At 41.8% G+C, this 25,028-nt stretch overlaps 1 protein-coding gene and 1 long non-coding RNA gene across 2 annotated transcripts in view; one reads left to right on the forward strand and one right to left on the reverse strand.

Moving 5' to 3' along the window:
* Nucleotides 1-19,170, reverse strand: part of PSMD11 (proteasome 26S subunit, non-ATPase 11) — a 31,002-nt gene extending 11,832 nt beyond the window's left edge. The window contains exons 1-6 of the mRNA XM_058705678.1: nt 19,013-19,170; nt 16,586-16,687; nt 10,316-10,440; nt 4,092-4,163; nt 3,661-3,718; nt 805-999 (exon numbers count right to left, since the gene is read on the reverse strand). Coding sequence (XP_058561661.1) covers nt 805-999; nt 3,661-3,718; nt 4,092-4,163; nt 10,316-10,440; nt 16,586-16,687; nt 19,013-19,103 — 643 coding nt within the window. The 5' untranslated portion in view covers nt 19,104-19,170. The remainder of the gene's footprint in view (nt 1-804; nt 1,000-3,660; nt 3,719-4,091; nt 4,164-10,315; nt 10,441-16,585; nt 16,688-19,012) is intronic.
* Nucleotides 11,353-14,716, forward strand: LOC131498405 (uncharacterized). The gene is made up of 3 exons (XR_009255418.1): nt 11,353-11,435; nt 13,475-13,546; nt 14,630-14,716. It is a non-coding gene; the product is annotated as an uncharacterized LOC131498405 (long non-coding RNA).
* Nucleotides 19,171-25,028: the final 5,858 nt, after the last annotated feature.

The following is a 25,028-nucleotide window of genomic DNA, read 5'->3' on the forward strand; positions in this document are numbered from 1 at the left end:
TTTTTTTTTTTTTTTTTTTTACTGCTTATTTATTTTGAGAGGGGGGATGGGGGGGAGTATGTGCAGGGGGAGAGAGAGAGAGAATCCCAAGAAGGCCCTACACTGTCAGCAAAGAGCCCAACTCAGGGGCTCAAACTCACGAACCGTGAGATCATGACCTGAGCTGAAATCAAGAGTCAGATGGTTAACCGACTGAGCCACCCAGGCGCCCCTAAACTAGTCTTCTGCCTCCAATTCCAGTGCTCTTTCAATAATGATGATAAACTAGAATAAAAGCTGCTAGCTACAAGAAAAAGCATTCTCCTGCCAATCCATGGCCTCCTAGCCCCAATATTCACACACTCCATCAAAAAGGTATCCACTACACTCAACTGCAATTGGGGGTAGTAGGGGACGCATTCCTTTAGCCCTGATCTGAGGCCCTATGGAAAAGTCCAACATGCTTTACCAAGGTCTCCAAGTGACAAGAGACTTGGGTTAGTCGAATTCTGAAGAGAAGTGCTACCACCCTACATGAGTGACTAAGGTGGAAGTTAAGGGAGCTTTTTAAACTTGTGAGACCTTTCTAGGCTCTTGGCTATAACCATCATGTCGCCTGGACCACCACAGATAACCATGTTCTTAATATATTTTAGGCAGTTAACAGCAAGTTAATAGGAGGGAATGTATCCTTCTAATTGGTTTCTCTAAGAAGTTTAAGTAGAATCAGCCAATTACATTCTCCATCCCCATGCCCCCCATTCCTCCCCACTGTAAGATAAGATGAACTTTAAGAAAACATGCCATGAGTAGCTAGGGTGTTACCTGATTGCATATCCAATGTGGCCTGCAATTTAGGGGGGCAGTAGATAGCATTTGCTGTAGTTCGAGCAGAGGTTAAGGCAGCTCGGGCTTTCGGCAGGTTGCTCAGGGCATGGTATGTTTTGCTTTCTAAAAGCTGTACTTCCACCAAAAGGGCTTTGTCATCCATCTTTTTCAACTCCCGCAGCAGCTGAGAACCTGAAGCAGGAAAAAAATATATACCCCTTTGTTAGCCATAATCTTAATACCTTAATACTGTAACGTCTCACTCTCCCACCCTCATAAGAACACTCAGGATGGGGCGCCTGGGTGGCGCAGTCGGTTAAGCGTCCGACTTCAGCCAGGTCACGATCTCGCGGTCCGTGAGTTCGAGCCCCGCGTCAGGCTCTGGGCTGATGGCTCGGAGACTGGAGCCTGTTTCCGATTCTGTGTCTCCCTCTCTCTCTGACCCTCCCCCGTTCATGCTCTGTCTCTCTCTGTCCCAAAAATAAAAAAATAAAAAATAAATTAAAAAAAAAAAAAAAAAAAAAAAAAACGAAAAGAACACTCAGGATAAAGAAACTGGCCTGAACTCAGAGAGGTAGTCTATTTGCAAGAATTAATTTTTTTTTTTTTTTTTTACTTATGTGCTATTTTCTCTTCCAAAAGAGAAACATAGACCTCTTTGAAGTTTTCTACATACTAAAGACAACATTAGGGCCAAAAATCCTATAGGCTTACTCAGAAGATCTGAATACAGTGAGAATCTCCACCCAGAACATGCTGAAACTAGTTATTCAGTTCAGACAGCCACCTGGTCTCATTCTCTTCCTGTCTAGCAATCATAATACTACATAAGAAACGCCAGGCACTAAGATTGGAGGGGGAAGGAAAGAGTTCTGGATATGCCACTGTTCTCCAAATACACCTTCTTCTCATCTCAGATGAGAAAATCAAATCCAAATAGACTCGCATCATATATACAAATTAACTCAAAATAAATCAAAGACCTGAACATAAGAGCTAAACCCATAAAACACAGGAGTAAATCTTTGTGATCTGGGATTAGGCAATGATTTCTTAGGTATGATACCGAAAGTGTAAGCAACAAAAGAAAAAACAAATGGGACTTTAAATTAAAATGTGCTTCAGGGGCGCGCCTAGGTGGCTCAGTCAGTTAAGCATCCAACTTCGGCTCAGGTCATGATCTCACAGCTGGTGAGTTTGAGCCCCACATTGGGCTCTGCTGACAACTCAAGAGCCTGGAGCTGCTTCAGATTCTGTCTCTTTCTCTGCCCCTCCCCCGCTCACGTACTGTCTGGCTCTCTAATACAAATAAACATCTAAAAACAAATTTTTTTTAATGTGCTTCAAAGGACACTATTCAGGAAAGTAAAAAAGTAACCCATAAAATAGGGGGAAAAATTTTGCAAACCACGTATCTGGTAAGGGACCTGTATTTAGAGTGAACAATAAAATGACAACCAACCCAATTAAAAAACAAGCAAAGGATTGAATAAACATTTCTCCAAAGACATACAAATGGCCAATAAGTACATGAAAAGATTCTCAACATCATTAGCCATCAGGGAAATGCAAATCAAAACCACAATGAGATACCACTTGCACCCCCCACGAAGATGGCTAGAATAAAAAAGACAATAAATAAATAAAACGTGGCATAACCACACAATGGATATTCAGCAATAAAAGCGAATAAAGTACTGATATATGCTACAGCATGGACGAACCTTGAAAATATGCCAAGTGAAAGACCATATACTACAAGATTCTATTTATAAGAAATGTCCAGAACAGGAATATCCACAGGGGCACAAAGTAGATTCATGCTTGCCTGGCGGGGGGTGGGGAACAATGGGAAGTGATAACTAATGGGTACATGGGTACAAGGTTTCTTTCTGGGGTGATGAAAATGTTCTGAAATCAGATTGTGGAGATGATTGGACAACTGTGAATATACTGTATTCGTGTAAATTCAGTGGTAAAAAAACAATGAATTGTACACTTTTAAAAGGGTGAATTTGGGGACACCTGGGTGGCTCAGTTGGTTAAGTGTCTGACTCTGGATTTCGACTCAGGTCACGACCTCAACAGTTCATGAAATCAAGCCCCATGTCAGTATATTCATATTCTCTCTCCCTTCCTTGCTCTCTCTCTACCCCCCCCGCCCCCGCCCCTCCCCTGCTCACGCATGTGTGCGCTCTCTCTCAAAATAAACTTTATTAAATAAATAAAAGGGTGAATTTTATGGTCTATGAATTACATCTCAATAAAACTGTTGTTTTTTTAATGCTACTATTTGAATCATATGAAATCCCATTTTGCTGGATAAAAACAATACTGGCAATTTTTCAACTTTAATAGAGAACCATATTCTTTCATCTGGGGAAAATAGCCCAGATCTACCCACTAATTTAAAAAAAAGAAAAAAGAAAAAAAAGAAAGAAAGAAAAAAAAAAAAAAGCAGCAGGCAAAGACTCCAGGGTGTTTAAAGGCCACACAGGGAAAGCCTTTAGTCGGCCCACTCTAGCTGCCATATACATTTGCACCAGTTAACTTCTTGGGCTTTAAAAGAGATTTTAAATATAATTATAAACAAGTATAGTAAATGTAATAGTCAAACACTTGCAGTTTGATCCTTTTGGTTTCTAAATCTGACAGACTAACTCTGGGTAGTTCTTCAGAACTTCCAAATGGCATTTTTCCATGACAGGTTCAGTAAATGTAAGCCACTTTAAATCCTTCTTAGAAGTAAACAGAACATAAGTTGTTAGTATGTAACTAGTAAGAGTGGCCAGGTTCAGAATACATTTATTTAGCCAGCTAGGATGCCTTATTACTTTCTACCAGCTTACTTACCCAAATGCAATGCTTCCTGGTACCTCTTGGTATCAAAGTACAAAGACACCAGTCTTGCCTAGGAAAGAGAAAAGGCATTGACTGACAGAAAGAAAGAAAAAGGCCAAAGAAAGAAATCAAAGATTGACAGTCACAGAACTGTTACTGTTGAATATACAAGTCCTGGAGAGAGCACCAAATCCAGCCCATTATCTCCTACCATGGCCAGTGATTGTTAACTTTACTGTGCTACTGCTTACTCTTCTGAGCCAAACAGCAGGTCTATCTCAAAACTGCCACCAGAGTATTCTCCTGAGTGGGATTACTATCAATAACCTTTGGCTGCCTGGAGAATACAAAATTACTGAAAATACTTTTGATCAGAATGGTGTTAATTACATTCACAGTCTAATGCCCAAAGACCTGAAATCAGTACTAGTGTAGGCACATACCTCCAAAGCTTGGCGTAAGAAAGTTCTTTTCTCTGATTTGGCCCATTCGATGCACTCTAAACACAACTCGACCTGCAATGAAGAGACAGTACGTGCAACATTATGTCCTCACATTCTTCCCACAGACCTTGCTTTGGAGAACAACTTTAATTCCCTCCTTATATATTACCCATGTTGCTCTGTTTAATGTCACAGGGGACATGCCTTGATCCACAGTATCTCAAAGTGTAATGGTTATATCATAATGGAGAATCAACTTGGTTTTTTACAAAGTATTTTTGTGCTTAGATTGTGTTCTTTTGGAAAAGACCTTCCTCTTTAAGATTCCTCTCCTACCTTCCCAGAAGGAACCCAGAACTTCCAACATATATAGCCCTGGAATATAGATTTCTACAATGGATGAGAAATCTTTAAAGCAGAAACTTCTGCAAATAGTAACAGTAATGTGTTAATATGAACCCACTGGTAATAAAGGGGAGAAATTCTCAGACTAAGCACAAATGCCTTGTTCCTAACACTTGCTTATATGACTCTAAAGGCCCTTTCCAATACTAAGAAGTGCAACCAACCAATTCATCATCACAATACAATACACTTAGCACATACTAAACGGAGTTAAAAAAAAAAAAAAAAAAAAAAAACTAGAATTAGCCTAACACTTAAAAGGACTTTAAAGCTTTATTTAATGGTATGCTTTGGGAGCACATGGCTGGCTCAGTCAGCAGAACATGTGACTCCTGATCTCAGGGATGTGAGTTTGAGTCTCATAATGTGTACAGAGTCTGCTTTTAAAAAAATGAATAGGGGCGCCTGGGTGGCTCAGTCGGTTAAGCGGCCGACTTCGGCTCAGGTCATGATCTCACAGTCCTTGAGTTCGAGCCCCGCGTCGGGCTCTGTGCTGACAGCTCAGAGCCTGGAACCTGTTTCCGATTCTGTGTCTCCCTCTCTCTGACCCTCCCCTGTTCATGCTCTGTCTCTCCCTGTCTCAAAATAAATAAAACGTTAAAAAAATTAAAAAAATTAAAAATAAATAAAAAATAAAAAATAAAAAAATAAAAAAATAAAAAAATGAATAAAAATAAATAAAGGTGCTTTGAATCCCCAGTTCTATCTGCCACCCAAACAGTGATATAACATGCAAAGTAACTGATTTAAAGGAGTGTTGTCGCTAGATGGTCTACCTGCCATCAGGCATCTGTGACATCTTAGCTTTGAGAAAGTACATATTAACTACTTATATCATTTATATACATATTAAGATCTTATATCACTTCCGTTGAGGCAAGTTTTGTTATTAAGATTCCTAATGAAAGCATAAGATTAAAAAGAAACTGAACTTTCTAGAGAACTAATTGCTAATACAACAGGTCTTTAAATCCAAAGTTCTCTTAAGAGGTGTGTAAGGAAGGAAAAGGAAAGGAACATAATCCAGATTGACAGATCATCTGCCTTTAGATCCTAAGTTCCAAGCTCAGTGAAGAAACATGACATTACATGCTATTTAGCGGACTCACCACCGTAAGAGTCACTGGAACCTTTACAATTCACTGAGGCCCCCTGGTGGCTACTTAATCTCCAGCACTAAATTCAACAGACCTAATAAAAATTCTACAAAAACTAAAATAAAAGCAAGCCAACCACAATTTCAGTCTTCTGCATCATGTTCTGAAAAGCCAACCTCAAAGTCAGATCAGTTCATAATGTGAATGGAACTGAAAATACTTTGCTGAATATGTTTAACAATGAAAATACAAGAGTCCTTAGTCCTGTAAGTCTTGGGAGGGCTAAGAAATGCTTACCATGCCAGTTTTACACAGGGAGCTTTTTCAGAGAATACAAAAATGGACGCCGAGGCTCCTGATTCAGTAGTCTCGAACAGAACCTGGCCACTTGGATGTAGACCTCTAGTTAAGAAACACTGAATTCTACTCCAGCATCTCACCTGTCCCCATTTCCCTGACAGTCCAGATGTCAAGTGACTCGCTCAAGGTCACATAACAGCTACTGGGATCAGAACTTGACCCTATCTCCGGTGCTCTCGTTCAGGTCAGTACTGGTATTTCTCCTAAAGCAGGGACTTTTTTACAAACTGAACTGAGATCTGTTACCCATTACAGGGGTGCATATTCTGCACTATCTAGGACTGTAACTGGTGACACCAGCGCCTCAAATTAAGTAAAAATTTTAAAGGCCATTGGCCTTGCTACACAACTATTTTGTTTGAGGCTTTGTGCCTTGTTAATGCTGACAATGACTGATAAAGGGGATAAGAATGTATGAGAAGCCCATGCTTCTGGAGGAAGCCCTTATTTGAGTACTAAACCTTGATGTGGTCGAAATCAGACATTTAAGTTTTCTTTTTTTTTTTTTCTTTTTTTTTTTAAGTTTATTTTCAGAGATCGGGGGGGGGGGGGGGGGGTGGGGAGGCACAGAGAAAGGGAGAAAGGGAGAAAGGGAGAAAAGGGAGAATCCTAAGCAGTCTCCACTCAAGGTCAGTGCGCAGAGCCCAATGTGGGGCTTGAACTCACAAAAACGTGAGATCATGACCTGAGCCGAAATCAAGAGTCAGGCTCTGACTCCCCGGGCTCCCATTCAGACATTTAAGTATTTTTAAAATGACTTTACTAACTAAATCCTTATGGGAGAAAAATTACTACTATTCCAAGTCTGAAGTTCTCTAGCATGAACTCCTTTCCACTGAAATAACTGTTTCAATAACAGGATTCAATATAAGGTTTCTTAAAATGTACTATTGTGGTTTCAGTTGGATAGACTATACCAAAAAATGGCTTTCCATAGTCAATTACCTAGAGATCCCTGAAAGGTAAAGTTAATTTTGAAATTTCAGTTTACAGGGGTGCCTGGGTGGCTCAGTTGGTTAAGCATCTGACTCTTGATTTCGGCTCAGGTCATGATCTCACAGTTCATGAGTTCGAGCACCTACATCAAGCTCTGTGCTGACAGTGCAGAGCCTGCTTGGGATACTCTCTCTCTCCCCTCTCTCTGCCCCTCCCCTGCTCGAGTGTGCACACACGCACTCTTTCTTTGTCTCAAAATAAATAAATAAATTTTAAAATAAAATTTAAAAATGAATCTTTTTAAAAAAATTTTTTTTCAACGTTTTTTATTTATTTTTGGGACAGAGAGAGACAGAGCATGAACGGGGGAGGAGCAGAGAGAGGGAGACACAGAATCGGAAACAGGCTCCAGGCTCCGAGCCATCAGCCCAGAGCCTGACGCGGGGCTTGAACTCACGGACCACGAGATCGTGACCTGGCTGAAGTCGGATGCTTAACCGACTGCGCCACCCAGGCGCCCCAAAAAATGAATCTTTTTAAAAAATGAAATTTCAGGGGCGCCTGGGTGGCTCAGTCGGTTAAGCGGCCGACTTCACCTCAGGTCATGATCTCGCGGTCCGTGAGTTTGAGCCCCGCGTCGGGCTCTGTGCTGATGGCTCAGAGCCTGGAGCCTGTTTCAGATTCTGTATCTCCCTCTCTCTGACCCTCCCCCGTTCATGCTCTGTCTCTCTCTGTCTCAAAAATAAATAAATGTTAAAAAAAAAAAAAAATTACAAAAAAAAAAAAAAAGAAATTTCAGTTCACTCTGGCAAGAGTCAGGTTCAGTCCCCTCCTCACCCCAATTCTCCACTCCTCTCCCCTTGCCAACCATCCCCTCACTCTCTTACCCCACCCCCTTACGTCACACATACATCCTCACTTTCTGGGCTCCAACCCTTAGTGCTGTAATTGACCCAATCCTCACCTTTTGGAATATGACAAGCTGAAAACTGTTCTGTAGATCTATCTGACTTCTGCTCAATCCCCAATCAGAAAAAGGCAAGGAAAAATTCCCTCCTCCAACCTCCTGGGTACCAAACTCCCTAGCATAAAACTCCTAGCCCTCTTAACAATGTTCTGAAACAACTTTTGCCTCAGGCTGCAATACTACTGTGACAGGGACCTATAACTTGCTTCCCCATCCTTTCCCATCACTCAATCAAATATTAAAAGAACCTAGACTTTTCCAAGATGAACACTAGCTCCATTTCCCCAAGCCAGAGACCTTGAGTCCCCTACAGAAATGTAGTAACAACACACTTTTATCTCAGTTCAATAAATTTGTCTTAATTCAACAAAGTATCTCCTAAGCATCTACCACAGGGAAGGTATAATCCACACACTCCTCCAGCAAATATTAGTTCTGTAGCTCCTCTGCGCCAAACTACTCTAAGTACCAAGGGTACAGCAATGGACAGGACAAAGTAGCTACCCTCACGGAACTTATATTCTAAGGAGTAAACAGATGTTAAAAGTAAAATAAATATGAAGAAAAGTAAAGCAGAGAAAAGGATATGTTAGACAGGAGGGCCTAACCAGACATGGGGCCACATGATAAGGCCAGTAAATCCCACTAGCCAATTACAGGACAGTGCTAAATTATGATTTAATAGACTTCCACAAAGGAGTAGGAAGACTGAAGATTAAACAAATGCAGCTCTATCCATGGAGTTAACTCTATGCTCTATGAAGGGACAAATCCCAGAGACGTCGGTGTATAAAGGAGCAGCTTCGATAATTAATTTTTCCTGCCTAAAAAGTTCCAAGTAACACACATCAATCTGTTTCACACTAATGTTTCTTGGTCAGCCCATTATAAGGCACCCTATTTCAAACAAAAGATGGTGTCACTTTTTCATGAGAACAAAGTATGATAAAAAAAATTTTTTGAAAGTTGAGTTAGATTAGAGTAACACCCCTTTAAAAATCACTTTTTTTTTTAAGTCATTCATAAAAATAGTTCTAATGCTTTGGTTCAAAAGGCAGCCATCTAAATATTATCTATTTTTGGGGTGTCTGGGTGGCTCAATTGGTTGGGCATCTGACTTCAGCTCAGGTCATGATCTCACAGTTCGTGGGTTCGAGCCCCATGTTGGGCTCTCTGCTGTCAGCACAGAGCCTGCTTGTGATCCTCTGTCCCCCTCTCTCTGTGCCCCTCCCAGCTCACACGTACACACGCTCTCTCACTCAAAAATAAGTAAACATTTGGAATAAATAAACAAATGAATAAATATTTTTGACCTACCATCATGAAACATAGTTCTGCCACAAATTTGAAGACTTCTCTACAAATGGATTTTCTACAAATAAATTTGGTATATGGTATTTAAACTAGGTTTCAAAGAATCGTTAAGACTAGAGAGCAGATTTTACAAAAGACCTGATTTCAAAGTGGGATCCATATATCCTAGATTTCTGAAACTCATTATTTACTCAATGTTTACTGTGCCCTTCCATACCTTTTACGTGTATAGCCACAGAGATTACAGCAAACAATGAGACATATAACCAACCAGCAATTCCTACCCCTGTCCTTACATATCTGACATTTTATATATTTATTGTCTGCCTTCCTCATTAAAATATAAGCCTCATGAGAGCAGTAACTGTGTTTTTACAAATGTATCCCCAGTACTGAAACAGTGCGTGGCACACAGCAGGCACTCGGTGACTACTAAGCAATGTGTCTATAGGAAAGACAACAACTGTATTCTTCCTACAAACAGATTTAAGCAACCACAATATACCCTGTTTGAATCTGCTGCTTTTTACAGAGTAAGTTTTAACTTTGGTGGTGTCTCCTCCTGAAGTGCAGAAATACAGCTATCTTTAAAAGTTCAGAAGAGGCTCACTGATTCCAAACAGGCACTGATTCCAAAGAGGCATTCTTCAATACAGGTCTGGTCTGAACTTGCAGACAACACGTACAGGTACAGGTACACCAGAGTCACTTCCGCACACACAAGACACAAACACATGGATGCTCACCCCTCAATAAAGGCATATATGCGGTACAAAACACGCCAGGAAGGGATGCCACAAGACTTAGTGCTCACAAGGAGCTTTGTGACACAGAATGAAAGGTACCACAGACACAGAAAACATTACAAAGGTGTGGCAATACAATACCTCAAAGACAAGAATCAGTTTGTAACCCTGATGTAATGAGGATTCCAGGGACCACTGACAATCTCCACTTACAAAGCAAAGCATGGAACAGACCCAAAGTATCAAATGCCCTGTAACAAAGAGAAACTGACATGATAAGTCCTGAGCTGTCCTCCCAGCTGTCCCTTCCACATTAGCACCACAGTGCAAGCAGGCATTTCTTTCACTGAAACAGATTTTTTTCCATACGGTCTACCTTCTGCCATTAAAGCAGCTTACCTCCTGCCCTGTAGCTGCTTCCATATCAAGAAACAGATCAAGAAGAGATCGGACCAGACGAGCTGCCTTAGCCTTGCTGATGGAATTCAAGAAGGGTCGCACATACTTCAGGAGTCCTCCAAGCTCTGCGTAGAAGGTAATTCAGAAAAGAAAAAGTAAACATCAATATTAGAGACAAAATACCCATTAAAATAATGATCCAAGCTCATAAAATCCATCTAAATGAAGCATAGTAGGAACATAAAGCATTCTTAGCAGGTAACAGAGTAGCAAAAATGAGTCAACAACATATACCAAATATGTATTCCGTTCCGTACTCAGCTCCTGGATTACTATGAGGGCTCTGGGAAAAACTCACGGCTCTAGGCCTCATTTACCCATCTTAATGAGAGATAAAAAGCAAAGCCTTCAGTCTCAGAACACAGTTTTCTAGAACGTGAAATATGCTGTGCTTCTGACACCTGAGGCGAAAATCACTCCCTCATAGCCAACAAATCTGATCAGGTTACAGGAGGGGTGTTTTGTTGTTGTTGTTGTTGTTGTTGTTGTTGTTGTTGTTGTTGAATTTCCAAGTCCACCGTGGCAGCTCCCCCTTAAACAGATGAAGGTTTTCAATTCCAGGTTTCCTCCTCCTCCCTTTCAAAGTTCTCCCCAGGTTAGACTTTTAGCAATATCCCTTCCCTGGCACTCTTCTGAATAAACTTTTCACAGAAAAGTTAGGATGTATTCCCCTTAAAGATATACTATCCGTTAAAGATATATTTAAAATTCCTCATTAATCTGCAAAGCTTAAGTCTTAAACTATGACCAAAACAGGTGTCCACCACAGAAGTTTTTCTCCTTATAGGAAAAGAAGGTGGAACAGTAATTTTAAGGGAACATCTTTAGAAACAAGAGTAAAAATTGTAGAATATTTCAACTCAATAACTAAGAAAGTATTTGGAATGTAGGTTAAAATTACTTTAGTGCCACCGCCTCTTTAATATTCTTCAGTTGTGGACTCACCCTCCTGAGGATTCTAATTCAGGGCAAGCAAACCTCACCCTCCCGAGAATGCTAATTCAGGGTCCTGAAATCCTCATCTGCCTGAACAGTAACAGGATGCATGGGGCTGCGTCAGGTACAAAAGGAACTTTATACATAGAAAAGTTCATCTTTCTCTTCACTCTCCAGTACTGACCTTTGATTTCACTAAGGTTTTTCCCATTCTGCCACTCCATTCATCCCTGCATAGACTATACATGCTTCTGCTCTCATGTCTCACTCCTGCTGCATTCCCATGTAGAATTTCTCCCCCACCTTCTTGACCTATGTAAACCTTACATATCCTTTTAGGTCCAGCTAAAGTCCTGAGGAGTCTTCCATGACAACTCCAGACCACACTGATTTCTCCCTCTCAAATTCTTTTTACATTTATACAGATCTTAATTATATGCTCATAGCTTTAAAAAAAAAAAACTTCCTGGGGCGCCTGGGTGGCGCAGTCGGTTAAGCGTCCGACTTCAGCCAGGTCACGATCTCGCGGTCCGTGAGTTCGAGCCCCGCGTCAGGCTCTGGGCTGATGGCTCAGAGCCTGGAGCCTGTTTCCGCTTCTGTGCCTCCCTCTCTCTCTGCCCCTCCCCCGTTCATGCTCTGTCTCTCTCTGTCCCAAAAATAAATAAAAAACGTTGGAAAAAAAAAAAATTAAAAAAAAAAACTTCCTTTAGTATTTATTTTTGAGAGACAGAGTCCGAGCGCAAGCAGGAGAGGGGCAGAGAGAGAAGGAGACACAGAATCTGAAGCAGGCTCCAGCCTGAGCCATCAGCACAGAGCCTGATGCAGGGCTCGAACCCACGAACTGTGAGATCATGACCTGAGTTGAAGTCAGACACTTAACTGACTGAGTCACCCAGGCGCCCTCGCAATCATAGCTTTTTAAAAGTAGTCTAGTACAGGAGCACCTGGGTGGCTCAGTCGGTTGGGCATCCGACTCTTGGTTTCGGCTCAGGTCATGATCTCACAGTTAGTGGGCTCAAGCCCCGCATCGGGCTCTGTGCTCAGAGCTCGAAGCCTGCTTGGGATTCTCTCTCTCCTTCTCTCTGCCCTTCCCCGACTCACTCTCTCTCAAAATAAATAAATAAACTTAAAAAATTTTTTAATAAATAAATAAAAGTAGTCTAGTACGATGTCCCTTCTCCCACAATATTTCCTACTATGACAGAACAATTCTGAATAATCTCTAATGACAGGAATTGTTCAGAAAGTAGACTATTCGGATGTTGGTCAAACTAAATTGTTCCTTTATTTAAAACACAAGTCTGTACCCTCTTTCCACATGGCTTCAAATCTCTGAAGATAACTACCATTTATATCTCTCTAACTTTCCTTTTCTCCAAGCTAACCATCTTTAGCTATTTCAACTCTTCCCCCAATGTCCTGGTTTCTAGATTCCTTGTCACTGAATAAACTCTAGTTTGCAAACATACCACTTGTGGTAACCCAGAACTGAAAACAACTCTCCAGGTAGGATCTGACCAGTAAGGCCATGGCCTAATTCTCTTGATCTCACCACCACATGTAACACAAGGTAGCCTACTTCCTTTTTCCTAATAGCATTTTTTGTTTAGACCGAGTCCATTAAGGTCTTTTTTGCATAGACAGGTAATTCCCCATCTCCCTGTTTTGATAAATACTTTTAAGTATGTATCTTTATACTTACCACACTGAATTTAATCTTGCTGGCTTTGGCAATAACTCTGAATCTTAATCCTGTCCTCTACTGTACTGAGTCATCTACAAAAACAAGCAGGCCTTCTGAAATGGCTTTAGCCATAATGCCAGATGCTGACCAGAAAAATAAGGACAGATCCCTAGGACATGATGCTAGAGACTTCCCTTGAGGTTGACAAATGATTTTCACACCCTTTACCTATCATTAATATTATGGAAAATGTTCAAATACCTTGCTTACATCAGATATGTAATCTGTATCATTCCTCTAACCCAGAAATGGGCAAACTTTTTCTGTGAAGGACCAGATAGTAAATATTTTCAGCTTTTTGGGCTATGTGGTCTCACTGGCGGGTACTCGATTCAGCCACTGTAGTGCAAAAGCCATCAGACAATATGTAAATAAGTGGGTGTAGCTGTGTTCCAACAAAACTTTATTTACAAAAACAGCTGGCAAGCCCCTGCCTATGGAGCTCTGCAAATCTACTGGTCTGATAAGGCTAACCAGAGAAGAGAATGGAGGTGAGTTTGGAATAATCCTTTCTTAATAAACCCACTGTCTTAAGTGATTAAAACCTACTTATCAAATAATCTGTCCCAGATATTAATGATTACCAGTTTAAAGTGTCTAGAAATTATTCTTCTCATTATCTTCATGCAAAGAGAAATAATATTTGCCCATCCTCAGTTTTCTTAATACTTCTTCATCCTCCATGACTTTTCTCAGAATAATAGTGGCTCTATAAATATATCTGCTAGAACTACGCTTTTGATATTAAAAGACGAAAATTGTCAGAGCCTAGAGACTTGAACTTATTTAAAGAGACTATCTGCTCTCTCTTCTCTCACCTAACTTGGCTTTAATTCTCTTTCTGATATCTTCTTTCTCTTTTTGAAAATCATTTTCCTTCCTGGAAAAGGCTGAAGTGAAACATGAACTAAGCAGCCTGCCTTCCCTCTAGCACCTGCTAGCATTACAGTAGTTGCTCTAAGCGCTGAGTGTTACTCTTCTTACCCTAACCAGAAAACAAATGACCTCTTCGTTGCCAAAGACTCAGCAATTTTTTTTTATTCCCACAGAATCTACTGACTTTTTCCTCCTATTTATTTATATTTATATGACCAGAATTTCCTTTTTAGAACCTCACAGAATTCAACATAATCCTTTTAGAATCTCAGGCTATGATATCTGCAGATCCTGACCCCGGCCATCATGTCTGATGGTGCTCAGCACCACTTTCAACTACTATCATGCATCCAACCTTGCCTTATTCACTAATTCCCAAATGACTGCTATAGGTCAGGGACCTTATCTTACATTTTTTTAATGGAGTACTTAGCACAGTGCTAGCTGTATGTTAAATGCATAATAAAACAAAACTGTAGGTTGGGAATAGACATCTCTTCTCAGGGAACCAAAAATCAAAGGAAACAATATAAACCTATCAATTATGAATAGCAGTTAGGTACATGAATGTAGGCCCAGCGACTTCCTTAGAGTTTCTATTGTATATACCTGTACCCATCAAACTCTTAGAAAACAATGATAAATAACTTGGAAAAGTTTCTGAAAGTCCTTATGATTCACCTGTTAAATTCCAACAGGTTAAGCTATACACTTCTAAAGTTCTCAGGTACTGAGTCACCAAAAGGAGAAGGGCAAGGAATAAGAAGATAAAATGAATAAATAAATAAAATTATAAACTAATTCAAGCAGAAATAAATAAATAAAATTCAAACAGAATAGTTAATATTTTGGGATAAATTTTTGAAGTGTTGACTACACTACATGCTACTTGTAATTATCCGTGCTACTGGAGGAAAACAAACATTTGGATATTTCAACGACCGAAAAACCTTAAATCACTTTATCTGACTTTCTACCTCTTTCAAGAAAATTACCTTATTAATTATATTGTGTATGGACTAATTATCAAAACTATTATGCAACACCAAGCTCACATTAACTGACAGTCCGAAGAAATCCATATGAAATATGTTAAATAGGAGGGAAATCAGTCTAAAAAAAACAAAAACAAAAACAAAAACAAAAAAAAAACACAGGGGCACCTGGCTGGCTCAGTCAGAAGAGCATGCAACTCTTGATCTTGGGGTCATGAGTTCAAGTCCCATGCTGGATGTAGAGATTACTAAAAAAAAAAAAATAAACCTCAAAAATAAGTAAATGAATAAGTAAATAAATAAATTTTCTAAATGGAGGGAAAAAAACCAGTGCCAACCATTGATAATCCATAAATGATTAACTACAGAAAGCAATAACCATTATACCATAAGACTATGAGCTCTGAAGTGGGACTAACTGATTCAGATCCTGGCTCTCCCACATACTAAATAAGTGACTGGGTAAGTTATTTAACTTTTCTGTGTTCAGTTTCCTTAGGTGTAAAATGGACAATTGTATCTACATTATCAAGTTGTTTTGAGGATGCAATAAACTAAATCATTTTTGTGCTTAAAAATGCAACTAGTTGATAGTAAGCATTTAAAAACTGTTTTTATCATAAATATTTTTAATGATATTTTAAATAAGATACAAAACCCATATAAACACATCCTCCCAATTGCATACATCCTTACTCAACTTTCTATTGCCTAAGCTTAATAATAAGTTAGTTATCCTTAACTGCGAAAAATCTTAGTTCTCAAGTTCAAGAAGTTTTGCTAACTTACACCTCCTGGGGAATATTATTTCGGGGAAAGTAATCCAGGAGGTCACTTACCAGAGCTTAATCCACTGCAATTAAATAAGATCTAAATTCACTTTAAAGTTGACAAAAAATCACCCGTTTTAAGCTTAAGCAGCCTTCTCTCTCAACCCTATTACCACTTTACTGGTCAAAGACCCTTCCTGGTCTCTTATTCCAAGGTCACACACACCCATCATCAGAATAGCATCTGAAGCCTACAAAGTCAGTGGTTCAATTACAACTAGAATGTTTGGGCAATGACATGCACAGAGTCCCAGGTAACAGTGGAGAAATCTCGGGAAGGCTCTTTTCATTTGTTGTCTTACTTACTCTGTATCAGGAAAAAAGGACTCACTCTCTCTCTCACTCTCCCCCCCCCCAAAGAAATTCATACCTCTCTCGCTTGCTCTCCCTCCCTCTCGCTCTCCCTCTCTCTCTCTCTCTCTCTTCGACTCACTTGGATGCAAAGTCCCTAGTCATTTTCAAGACAAGGGCCCAAGTCGCTATCCATCTGAAGTGTAACAGAGCTGAAATCACTGAAGACTGCTGCTACTCGTGCTGCTGCCCTTATGTAAGGGAACACAGTGAAAATTCCAGCCAGAAGCAAATCAGAGACCACCATATCCCAGCAGGGCCAGGAGCTTCCCTCACCCGCAGAACAAAACTGTTCCACGGAAGAACAGAGTTTAAAGTTCACCCAGCTTCCTCCTGAAGAACCGAAGCTCAACAAGTTGACAATAAAATGACTACCAATAAACTGTGTGGATGCATTCCTAGGATCCTTTACAGAAACTTGAAAAACCTCACCCAACATTTCAGGTAAAAGAGAAAGCAAGCCATTTGCAGCACTTACCTGCAGCTTGTCCAGTCTTCGCCAAGAGAGACCCGAGTTCCAGGATACTCTGCTCTTTGACCTGCACTGCCTCCTCATCATTCTCCTGAATGTCACGCTTCACTAGGAGAGGAAAATGCAAACCTTAAAATTCTGACAAAAAATGAAGACTGAGGGAAATTTCACCCTCACAAGACCAATTACAAACACTGTCACCAAAAGACAAGTTCTAGATAGCTAAAAACAAACAAATGCACAAACTCTAAAAGTGAAATCATCATGTGGGATACGTCCCATGTAAATCATAAGAATAGATTTCTCTCTGACTTTAAATGTGCCTTTTCATTCTATCAATTAGAATTTCCCTTACCCACCTACACTGAAATTTCCATTGCAGTCACTTGGTTAAAGCAAAATTCAAACAAGTTCTTCTTATTTGTGGTGGTAAGCCCCATGCTGGGCACTATGTTACTGAAAATATTAAACATACGTATACGTTTACCTGCCGCAAACTAAAATCAAATGACCAAGTTACTGATGAGTAAAAAGCCAAAAGTCTTTCAATAAACTTTAAACCTGTGTAAAGCCTCACTGATGGGTGTGCCAGGGATAAGCAGTTCTAGGAAGCCATTCAGGAAGAACAACCCAATCAAAGCTCCAGTGTGATCCTTAGGAAGGACTGGTGCTTTATAATGGATGCAGGACCTGTTAAAACAACTTTGTTCTATCTGTCCCACTTTCAGCTGTTAATAACTACTCTACCACTCACACACTGAACAACCTCTCCGAGTTTGCGGTGATAATTTTAGCGATCATCACTAGTTATCACTTCTCTTACAAAGCATCATGACTTGACAAAAACCAAGATTTTGATACTCCATGATGGAGTCTGGAAAAAGTACGGCTGTAACCATCATGACTCAAGCTTGCTCTAACAGGGAGGCTTTCAGGCAACTCTCTCCTAGTAGAGTGGAAATCACAAAATGTTCCAACTACAATTTTTACTAATAGTTTCACGTTATAAAAGACAAAATATTAGGCACTAAGCACACATACAAAAATAAAATCCATACTTCTCACATTAGTGTGTACTCACAGAATAAAAATACATGTGTGACTGAGATGACTCAGTTCTGTAACTATAATAACTTAATTCAAGATCAGAACTTCAAAACGAAAACCTTTCATTTACCAATACGATCCATCCACAGATGCATCTTAACCCCCCACCTCCTCTCCAAGCCTCTAATAACCCCAAAGACAAAGACATCAAGATCCTGTCATTGTCTTTTCTCCCCTGCAAGTCAGGAATATCAAAATACAACAGACTAGGAAGTCAACACGAAAGCCAACATCCTGGAGGTCCCACATACACGTGCATTCTTACACTACTTGTTGATCCAATTCGAATCTTCTCAAGCTACATTAAAAAGATCACATTACTACATGTGCAGTGAAGAGCAAGCCCATGCCCTAACCGAACCCTTTGCGACTGAACATTAAAAGCCTTCTGTCTCACAAATTTCTGTTCACACCTGAATCCCGATAGAAACCTGTCATAAGGGACTGGCTGGAGCTCCCATTTCAGTTTTCCTGTTGGGCGCAAAGCTAAGGCAATCATACTACAAGGTACCGAAAAGTGTCTTTAATTTCTTCCGGCCGTGTGCAGCCGGCCGGTTCCCCGAACTCCGCGGCTGACAACTAACTCCCCGAACTCACTTCCCACCTTCCACAAGGGAGACCAGGACGATTAGTCACCTCCTCGAGTCGGACGGTCCCATCACGCTATTACACCCTACACGGGGGCAAAGGAACGTCTCGGGCACCTCTTCAAACCAAATGCCAATTGTCAGTGTGTGTCCCCTCGGTATTTTCCACATTCAGAGAGAGGTCTCCCTTTAGTGGAGCCTTCCGATGGGAGGCTGGGGAGAGGTAGCAGCTCCCAGCGTCCCGAGGAAGAAAACTCCAAGAGCAAAGCGAGCGCTCGCGCTGCCACCCGGAGCGGGCTGTGCTGATAACAACGGCGGGAAACCCTGTCTACAGCGGGTTTCGCCAAGGCCCTTCAACTCGAGGCTCTTAGTCCTGCTCGCGACAAGCCCGCCGGCCGGCACTGCTCCCGGTCCCGGGCCAGCCCGCATGGGCCAGAGCCGGGGCAAGGCTGGGGAGTGGTGGGGGCCCCGGCTCGGCCCACCCTCCCACTCCACGCGGAGCCCACCGTGAGTCAGCAGCCGGCGAGGGAACGCCGGGGCTGCCTCGGGGCTTCCCACCCGGGTGGGACCTAGGGGGCTCCAGGGAGCTGCGAGCGGCCTGTGCCCCCGGCCCGGCCCCCCTCACACACAGTGAGTCAGCAGCACCAGAGCCGGATAGCCCGGCCCCGCTCCGCCGCCGCCGACCCGCACAGGCCGAGCTGAGCCGGCAGAGTCAGGGAGGGGGCGCGGCGACCTTTACCGATGGAGTGGAGAATGTCGATGGAGGCCTCCCGGTCGGTGCTGAGTAGAGACTGGGCTCTCTGGAACTCCACCACCGCCGCCGCCGCCATCTTACCGCTTTCACACCGTCCCCGGCCGCGGCCGCCGACGCCGGAAACACACTCCCGGAAAGCCCGCCCTCGCCTCCCTCTTCTCTCATGGCCCCTCCCCCCCTCCCGTTCCCAGAGCACCACGGGAGTTGTAGTCTCTCCGCCGGGCGGGGCCTGAGGAGTGAGGGTGAGCACCGGGGCGCCTTGGCTGGTGGGCGGCAAACTCCCCAGCACCGCCTAGCGGTCAGCCCGCGGGCGAAAGAGGCGGTGCCTAAGAACCGGAGCCGGAGGCTAGTCTCCACCCACCCCAAAAGAGGCCTCTTAGCGGCGACTCCCTTAGCTCGCCCTTGAGAGGAGTTTTTGAACCCTCGCCTAGGTATTCGTGGAGAGCCGTTTGGCTTCCTTTGTAGCTTCCACGTTTAACCACTCATTCAGGGCAATGAACGATCTTATATAGTGCTCGCAATGTGGCAAAGAATTGCACCATTCAAAGGCGTTCAAGTGTCTAACGACATTTGTCACACACACGCACGCGCACACACTTTCCAGGCTAGGATCCTGTAGAATCATAGCCAGCCTGTGATTAAACCCACCAGTGCCGGGGAGAACTGATGTTGGAAAGTGAAATCTCATCTTTGCCCCATTCACTCAATAAATCCCTCTTGGGAGTCACACCAAAGTCTAACGGCTACCTGGACTCCTCGGCTCAGAAAAGAAAAAAACTGGAGTTTTCTCTCTAATATCTCCAGTGCCTTCAACTAAAATCAGAGATATCTGAAAGGCTGTCAAGTGGCCGGAGAAAAGACTTTCTATGTGACCACTGAAGGGAGAGCCTAAGGGAAGGGCTAAAAATATAACAGAGGCAGTTCAATATGAAGAATATTTTTCTCTGGGTGAAGACAATCCAAAAAAAAAAAAATATGTTGTCCCCTAAAGGGACCTGTAAAGGGAATCAACATTGCTCTCCTCTCTGACTGGGTTAGGCAATTTATGTATCTTCTTTTATCCTCCCAACAATGTTCTGAAAGAAGATACTATTTACACATCTTTCCTAGATGAGGAACTGGGTTTAAAATGATTTGGTGAAATTAATATGGTAACTGACAGAGCTGAGATCTGAAAGTTAGGAAATGGGCTCCTACTTCCTGGATGTATCCAGATGAAAACTGGATAACATCTCATCAAGTTGTAAACAGGATTGATGGCATTGGTGGGGAAACAGATTAAATGGCTTCTAGATTTCTCCAAACTCTGAGATGCCATGAATCTCAGTATAAAACTGAGACTTGCTTTGCTTAAAAAAGGCATTCCTCCCTCCTCAATTTGGCATGGATGCTAATGAGTTATAAAATTCCAAAGCAGAGAACAAGTCATAAATATCTTCACCTTCTAAAGAAGACCTACCTGTTCATCCCCAAAGACTTACTAAAAACTGACTAGACCAGTTCTAAAACCTCCACTTCCAGCCTCCATCAGGGAGAGAGAAAAATTCAAAAGGAATCCATTAGAAGAAATCATGAAAGAGGATGAAACGTTCACCTCACTATAAAGAGGAAGCACTACAAAAGACTGGTGGTGTTTGCCAGATCTTTCTCCCAAGCTGGTGAGTCCTGCTGACTACAGGAACTTAGAAAGCCATCTCTGTGCAACCACCATTGTGAGAGCTTTGAGGTGAACCAGACCTGTCTGTCCAGGAGATTGGGGCCTTCATGCACATTCATGAAGGCGGTTACCCACTTTTGGCCTGCATAATTTTGAATTAGGGAAGGGGGCCGATACATTCCACAGTGGGACAAGGAGAAAGAGCAGCAATGCGGGAGCCTCCCCTACACGTGTTTGGCATGGACAAGTGGCCAACTCAAATAAGAGGCTGGAAGAGTGGACATCAAAAAGTTATAACTGGGGTGCCTGGGTGGCTCAGTCGGTTGAGCGTCCAACTTCGACTCAGGTCATGGTCTTGCAGTTCGTGAGTTCGGGCCCTGCACCGGGTTCTGTACTAACAAACAGCTCAGAGCCTGGAGCCTCCTTCGGAGTCTGTATCTCTCTCTCTCTCTCTCTCTCTCTCTCTCTCTCTCTCTCTCTCTCCCCCTCTCCTGCTCATGCTCTGCCTCTCTCTGTCTCTCAAAAATAAATGTAAAAAAAAAAAAAAAAGAGGGATCTTAAGTTCCACAGGTATGGCCTCCAAGGAAGCCTTAAATGCTCCCAACAAGAGAATCAGCACCTGGACGCCTGTGTCTGATGGCATTAGTCATGTGACAGACTTTATTTACTTTCCTTTCCTTCCCACTTCTCTGCCCTCCCCAAACCCATACACCCCACCCCCTAATGCCAGAGGAGACCCAGACACAGCAGAGTGAGAGAGGGAAGAGAAAGAAAAGAGGAAAAGTATAAGCTAAACACAAATTTCCCACTGAGAGTCAGAGGGGGGAGAAGCTTTAAATTATAGGTTCACAGCAAAACTGAGCAGAAAGCAAAGACAGTCTGGACTTTTTTTTGAGAGAGAGAGAGAGAATGCATGAGCACACATGAGCAAGGGAGGGACAGAGAGGGAAAGAGAGAATCTTAAGTGGGCTCCACGCCCAACGAGTGCCCAATAAGGGCACTTCAAACTTTCTCTGCATGCATCTGATAGTCTGAACCTTGGGAGGGTCTGGTTACCATCCCCCTCACTGGGGGCCACAAAGTGTTGCATAATCTGACCGCTATTTTTCCGACTTCACCCCTTACTCTGTTCAGTTGACTCCTTTTGTTTGTTTCTTTTTCTTTTCTTTTTTTTTTTTTTTTCCTCAAACATGCCAAATTCTTCCCCACCTTGAAGCCTTTACATTCTCTCCCTGGGTTTCAACTCAGAGATGGTTTCTGCCAACAGGCCTTCTGTGTCATCCCATTAAAAGTAATCTCCTCTACCTCCAGCCTAGTAACCATCATATCGCTTGGTTTATTTCCTTCCTAGGATTTAACACAGTCTTCGATTTTACTATCTCACTTGTCTAAAACTCACTGCCCTCCACAAGGTTTTAGGGACCTTGTCAATCTCGTCCACAGTTACAGTCCCCAGGCTCCCACATAGTGGCTTACACACATGGCAAACCCTCAATAAATATTTGTCGGATGAGTGCTAGAATCTGTCCTGCCATAAACTTCTGCTGCCCTAAATGTCTATATCCTGCACTATGTGACTGTTTAGGCATTGCTATTCAGATTGCAGTAGGGGTGAAAGGACTGTCACGATCAGCCATGACCTAGGGTTTATAGGACTGGCCTGAAAAGATTAGCTGGACCAAAATCCAACTCCTCTCTCAGGAATTGGGAAACTGAAAGACTGAGCCAGTTAGCCAAGGGAACTGAACTCAAAATCTGTCACTTGGAACCAACAAGACCCAAGTTGGCAGAGGGAAAACTCAGTAGAGGAGTGAAAAGAAGCAGGAATGTCGTGGAAGGGAATGCCAACACCTGCACAGAAGGCCACCACCTCAGTTCCTAACAAGTTTCTGATTTCTACTTCCACCCCCATGAGGCCCACCCATGCCACATTCCCCATTCTGGAAATACTGGGACATGTTTCCTTTCCAAATATCCTCCAAACTTCCTCATTATGTCAAGAAGAAAGGTTCAGTGTGGTGTCATTATGTGTTTAATGGCTCTTCAATATTCGTTCATCTTTCTTTTCAGCCAACTGAGAGGAGGCAACAGTATCTAGCTGGCATTAGGCTTCCTTGTTTTGGTTTTTATAGGTACATCCTAGTTATGGCCAATACTACTGATTTTCCATCGAAGGTAGAGACATACAGTTACCCTGAAAAACAAAATGGGTCAATTTAAATAGCAATACATATGGTATGTGGACATGGAAAAAACCAGGAATATGTATGATAAGCAAATGATTATTTGCTTCAGAAATCCAAATTCTGGTTTAAATACCACTATGTAGCCAACCATCTACCTCCCATCATCTTTCTTTTTATTCTGAAATTACATCTCTGATTGGAAGACCAGGAAGTCCTTTGGATCCCTGCCCTAAATTTATAATCTTTACAGATGGCTTTCAAGTTACTTCTGGCAAAGGCACTGTATACTATAGAAAAAAAGTATGGAATTTGAAGTTGGGCAAACATGGAGCTCAAATCTTCTCTCTACTACCATCTGATAGTCAAATTACTTAAACTCTCTGAGACTGGGTTTGGTTATCAATAAATTATTCTTAAAATCTACTCTACTTGGGGCACCTGGGTGGCTCAGTGGGTTAAGTGTCCGACTTCGGCTCAGGTCATGATCTCGCAGTTCGTGAGTTTGAGCCATGCATCAGGCTCTGTACTGACAGCTCACAGCCTGGAGCCTGCTTCCGATCCTGTGTCTCCCTCTCTCGCCGCCCCTCCCCCACACGTGCTCTGTCTCTCTCCGCCTCTCAAAAATAAAGAAAACTAATAAACATTTTAAATAAATAAACATTAAAAATGTTTTAATAAAATAATAATAAATAAATACAATCTACTCCACTTGATGGTTGCATAATAATGCATATACACTTAATACCACAGAATTGTACACTGAAAAATGGTAGAAATACGTTTCATTACATATATTTTACCACAATAAAAAAAATCTACTTCACAGGATTCTTTGAAGATTAAAATTTTAAAGACACTAGATCACTTCAGCGCTATGACTGACACCTATAAGTGCTCAATAAATGGCAGCTGTTAACATCATAGTTAAGTTGCTGATTAAATTAGCTAATTAGCATCACTACTCCCCTTCCTCAGGGAGCCCTCACAGAGAGCTAAAGGATCCTTTAATTAGTGAGTTTTATTGCAATCAGCTCTATCAATCAATCATCAATTTTGTTTCCAATCTTAGACTTCCTCACCCTTGCCTCACCTCCCTTCCCTCTCTGTAAAGCTTCTGTCTCTACACTATTCCGAAACACACTACAAAGCCCTAATCTCCCCCTTGCTACCCTATATTCCAGAACTATTTCTTTTCCTGAATATAATTGTTAATTTTTTAATTTTTAAGTAATCTCTACACCCAATGTGGGGCTTGAACTCATGACCTGAAGATCAAGAGTTGCATGCTCAACCACCCGAACCAGCCAGGCACCCCATAATAGTTCTTTTTTCACTGAGATTTTTAAATGTTTTATATCCCATAAATGACCAAGTAGGGAAATGCTATAATGTACTATCCTACTAATACAAGAGGATACACTTCTGCTCTCCCTCATACTTTGTGCAGTGCAGAGACAGGGAATTAGGTTAGCAATCCTAAGCTAGTGGTGATTCCCCAGCTCTGCACGCTGGCTGCCATTGAAGTTCTAGAAGCGAAAAGAAAGTACAAAGTAGACAAAGTATATCACTATTATCCTTTCATCTCTCTTTGGAAATCCTTCTCTCTCACACTGCCACCTTTCCCCAGACCTCCAGGTACCTTGTTGTATTTATGTTTTATTACAATTCTCCTTCAGTGAAAGTCTGTTAGTGACGCACTTTGTCTTTGACTAAAAATGTCTTTATTTAGACCCTCTTCCTTTTTTTTTTTTAACATTTATTCATTTTTTGAGAGACAGAGAGAGAAGGAGTGTGAGTGGAGGAGGGGCAGCGAGAAAGAGGGAGACACAGAATCTGAAGCAGGCTCCAGGTTCTGTCAGCAGACAGCCCGACATGGGGCTTGAACTCATGAACCGTGAGATCATGACCTGAGTCGAAGTCAGACACTCAACCAACTGAGCCACCAAGGCACCACTTGACTCTCATTCTTAATTGTTCAAATGGGTATAAAAATTCTTACATTGACATGTACTTTTGTCCAGCATTAAAGATATTAAAGATGACTGTTTTCAGTCTAATTGAAATTTCTTTGTAGGTAATCTGTCTTATCTCTCTGGTTAATTTTATTTTTATTTTATTTATTTTTTTAATATTTATTTATTTTTGGGAGAATGCAAAT

The sequence above is a fragment of the Neofelis nebulosa genome, chromosome 16 (genome assembly GCF_028018385.1).
Source record: "Neofelis nebulosa isolate mNeoNeb1 chromosome 16, mNeoNeb1.pri, whole genome shotgun sequence".
NCBI classification, from domain to species: Eukaryota; Metazoa; Chordata; class Mammalia; order Carnivora; family Felidae; genus Neofelis; species Neofelis nebulosa.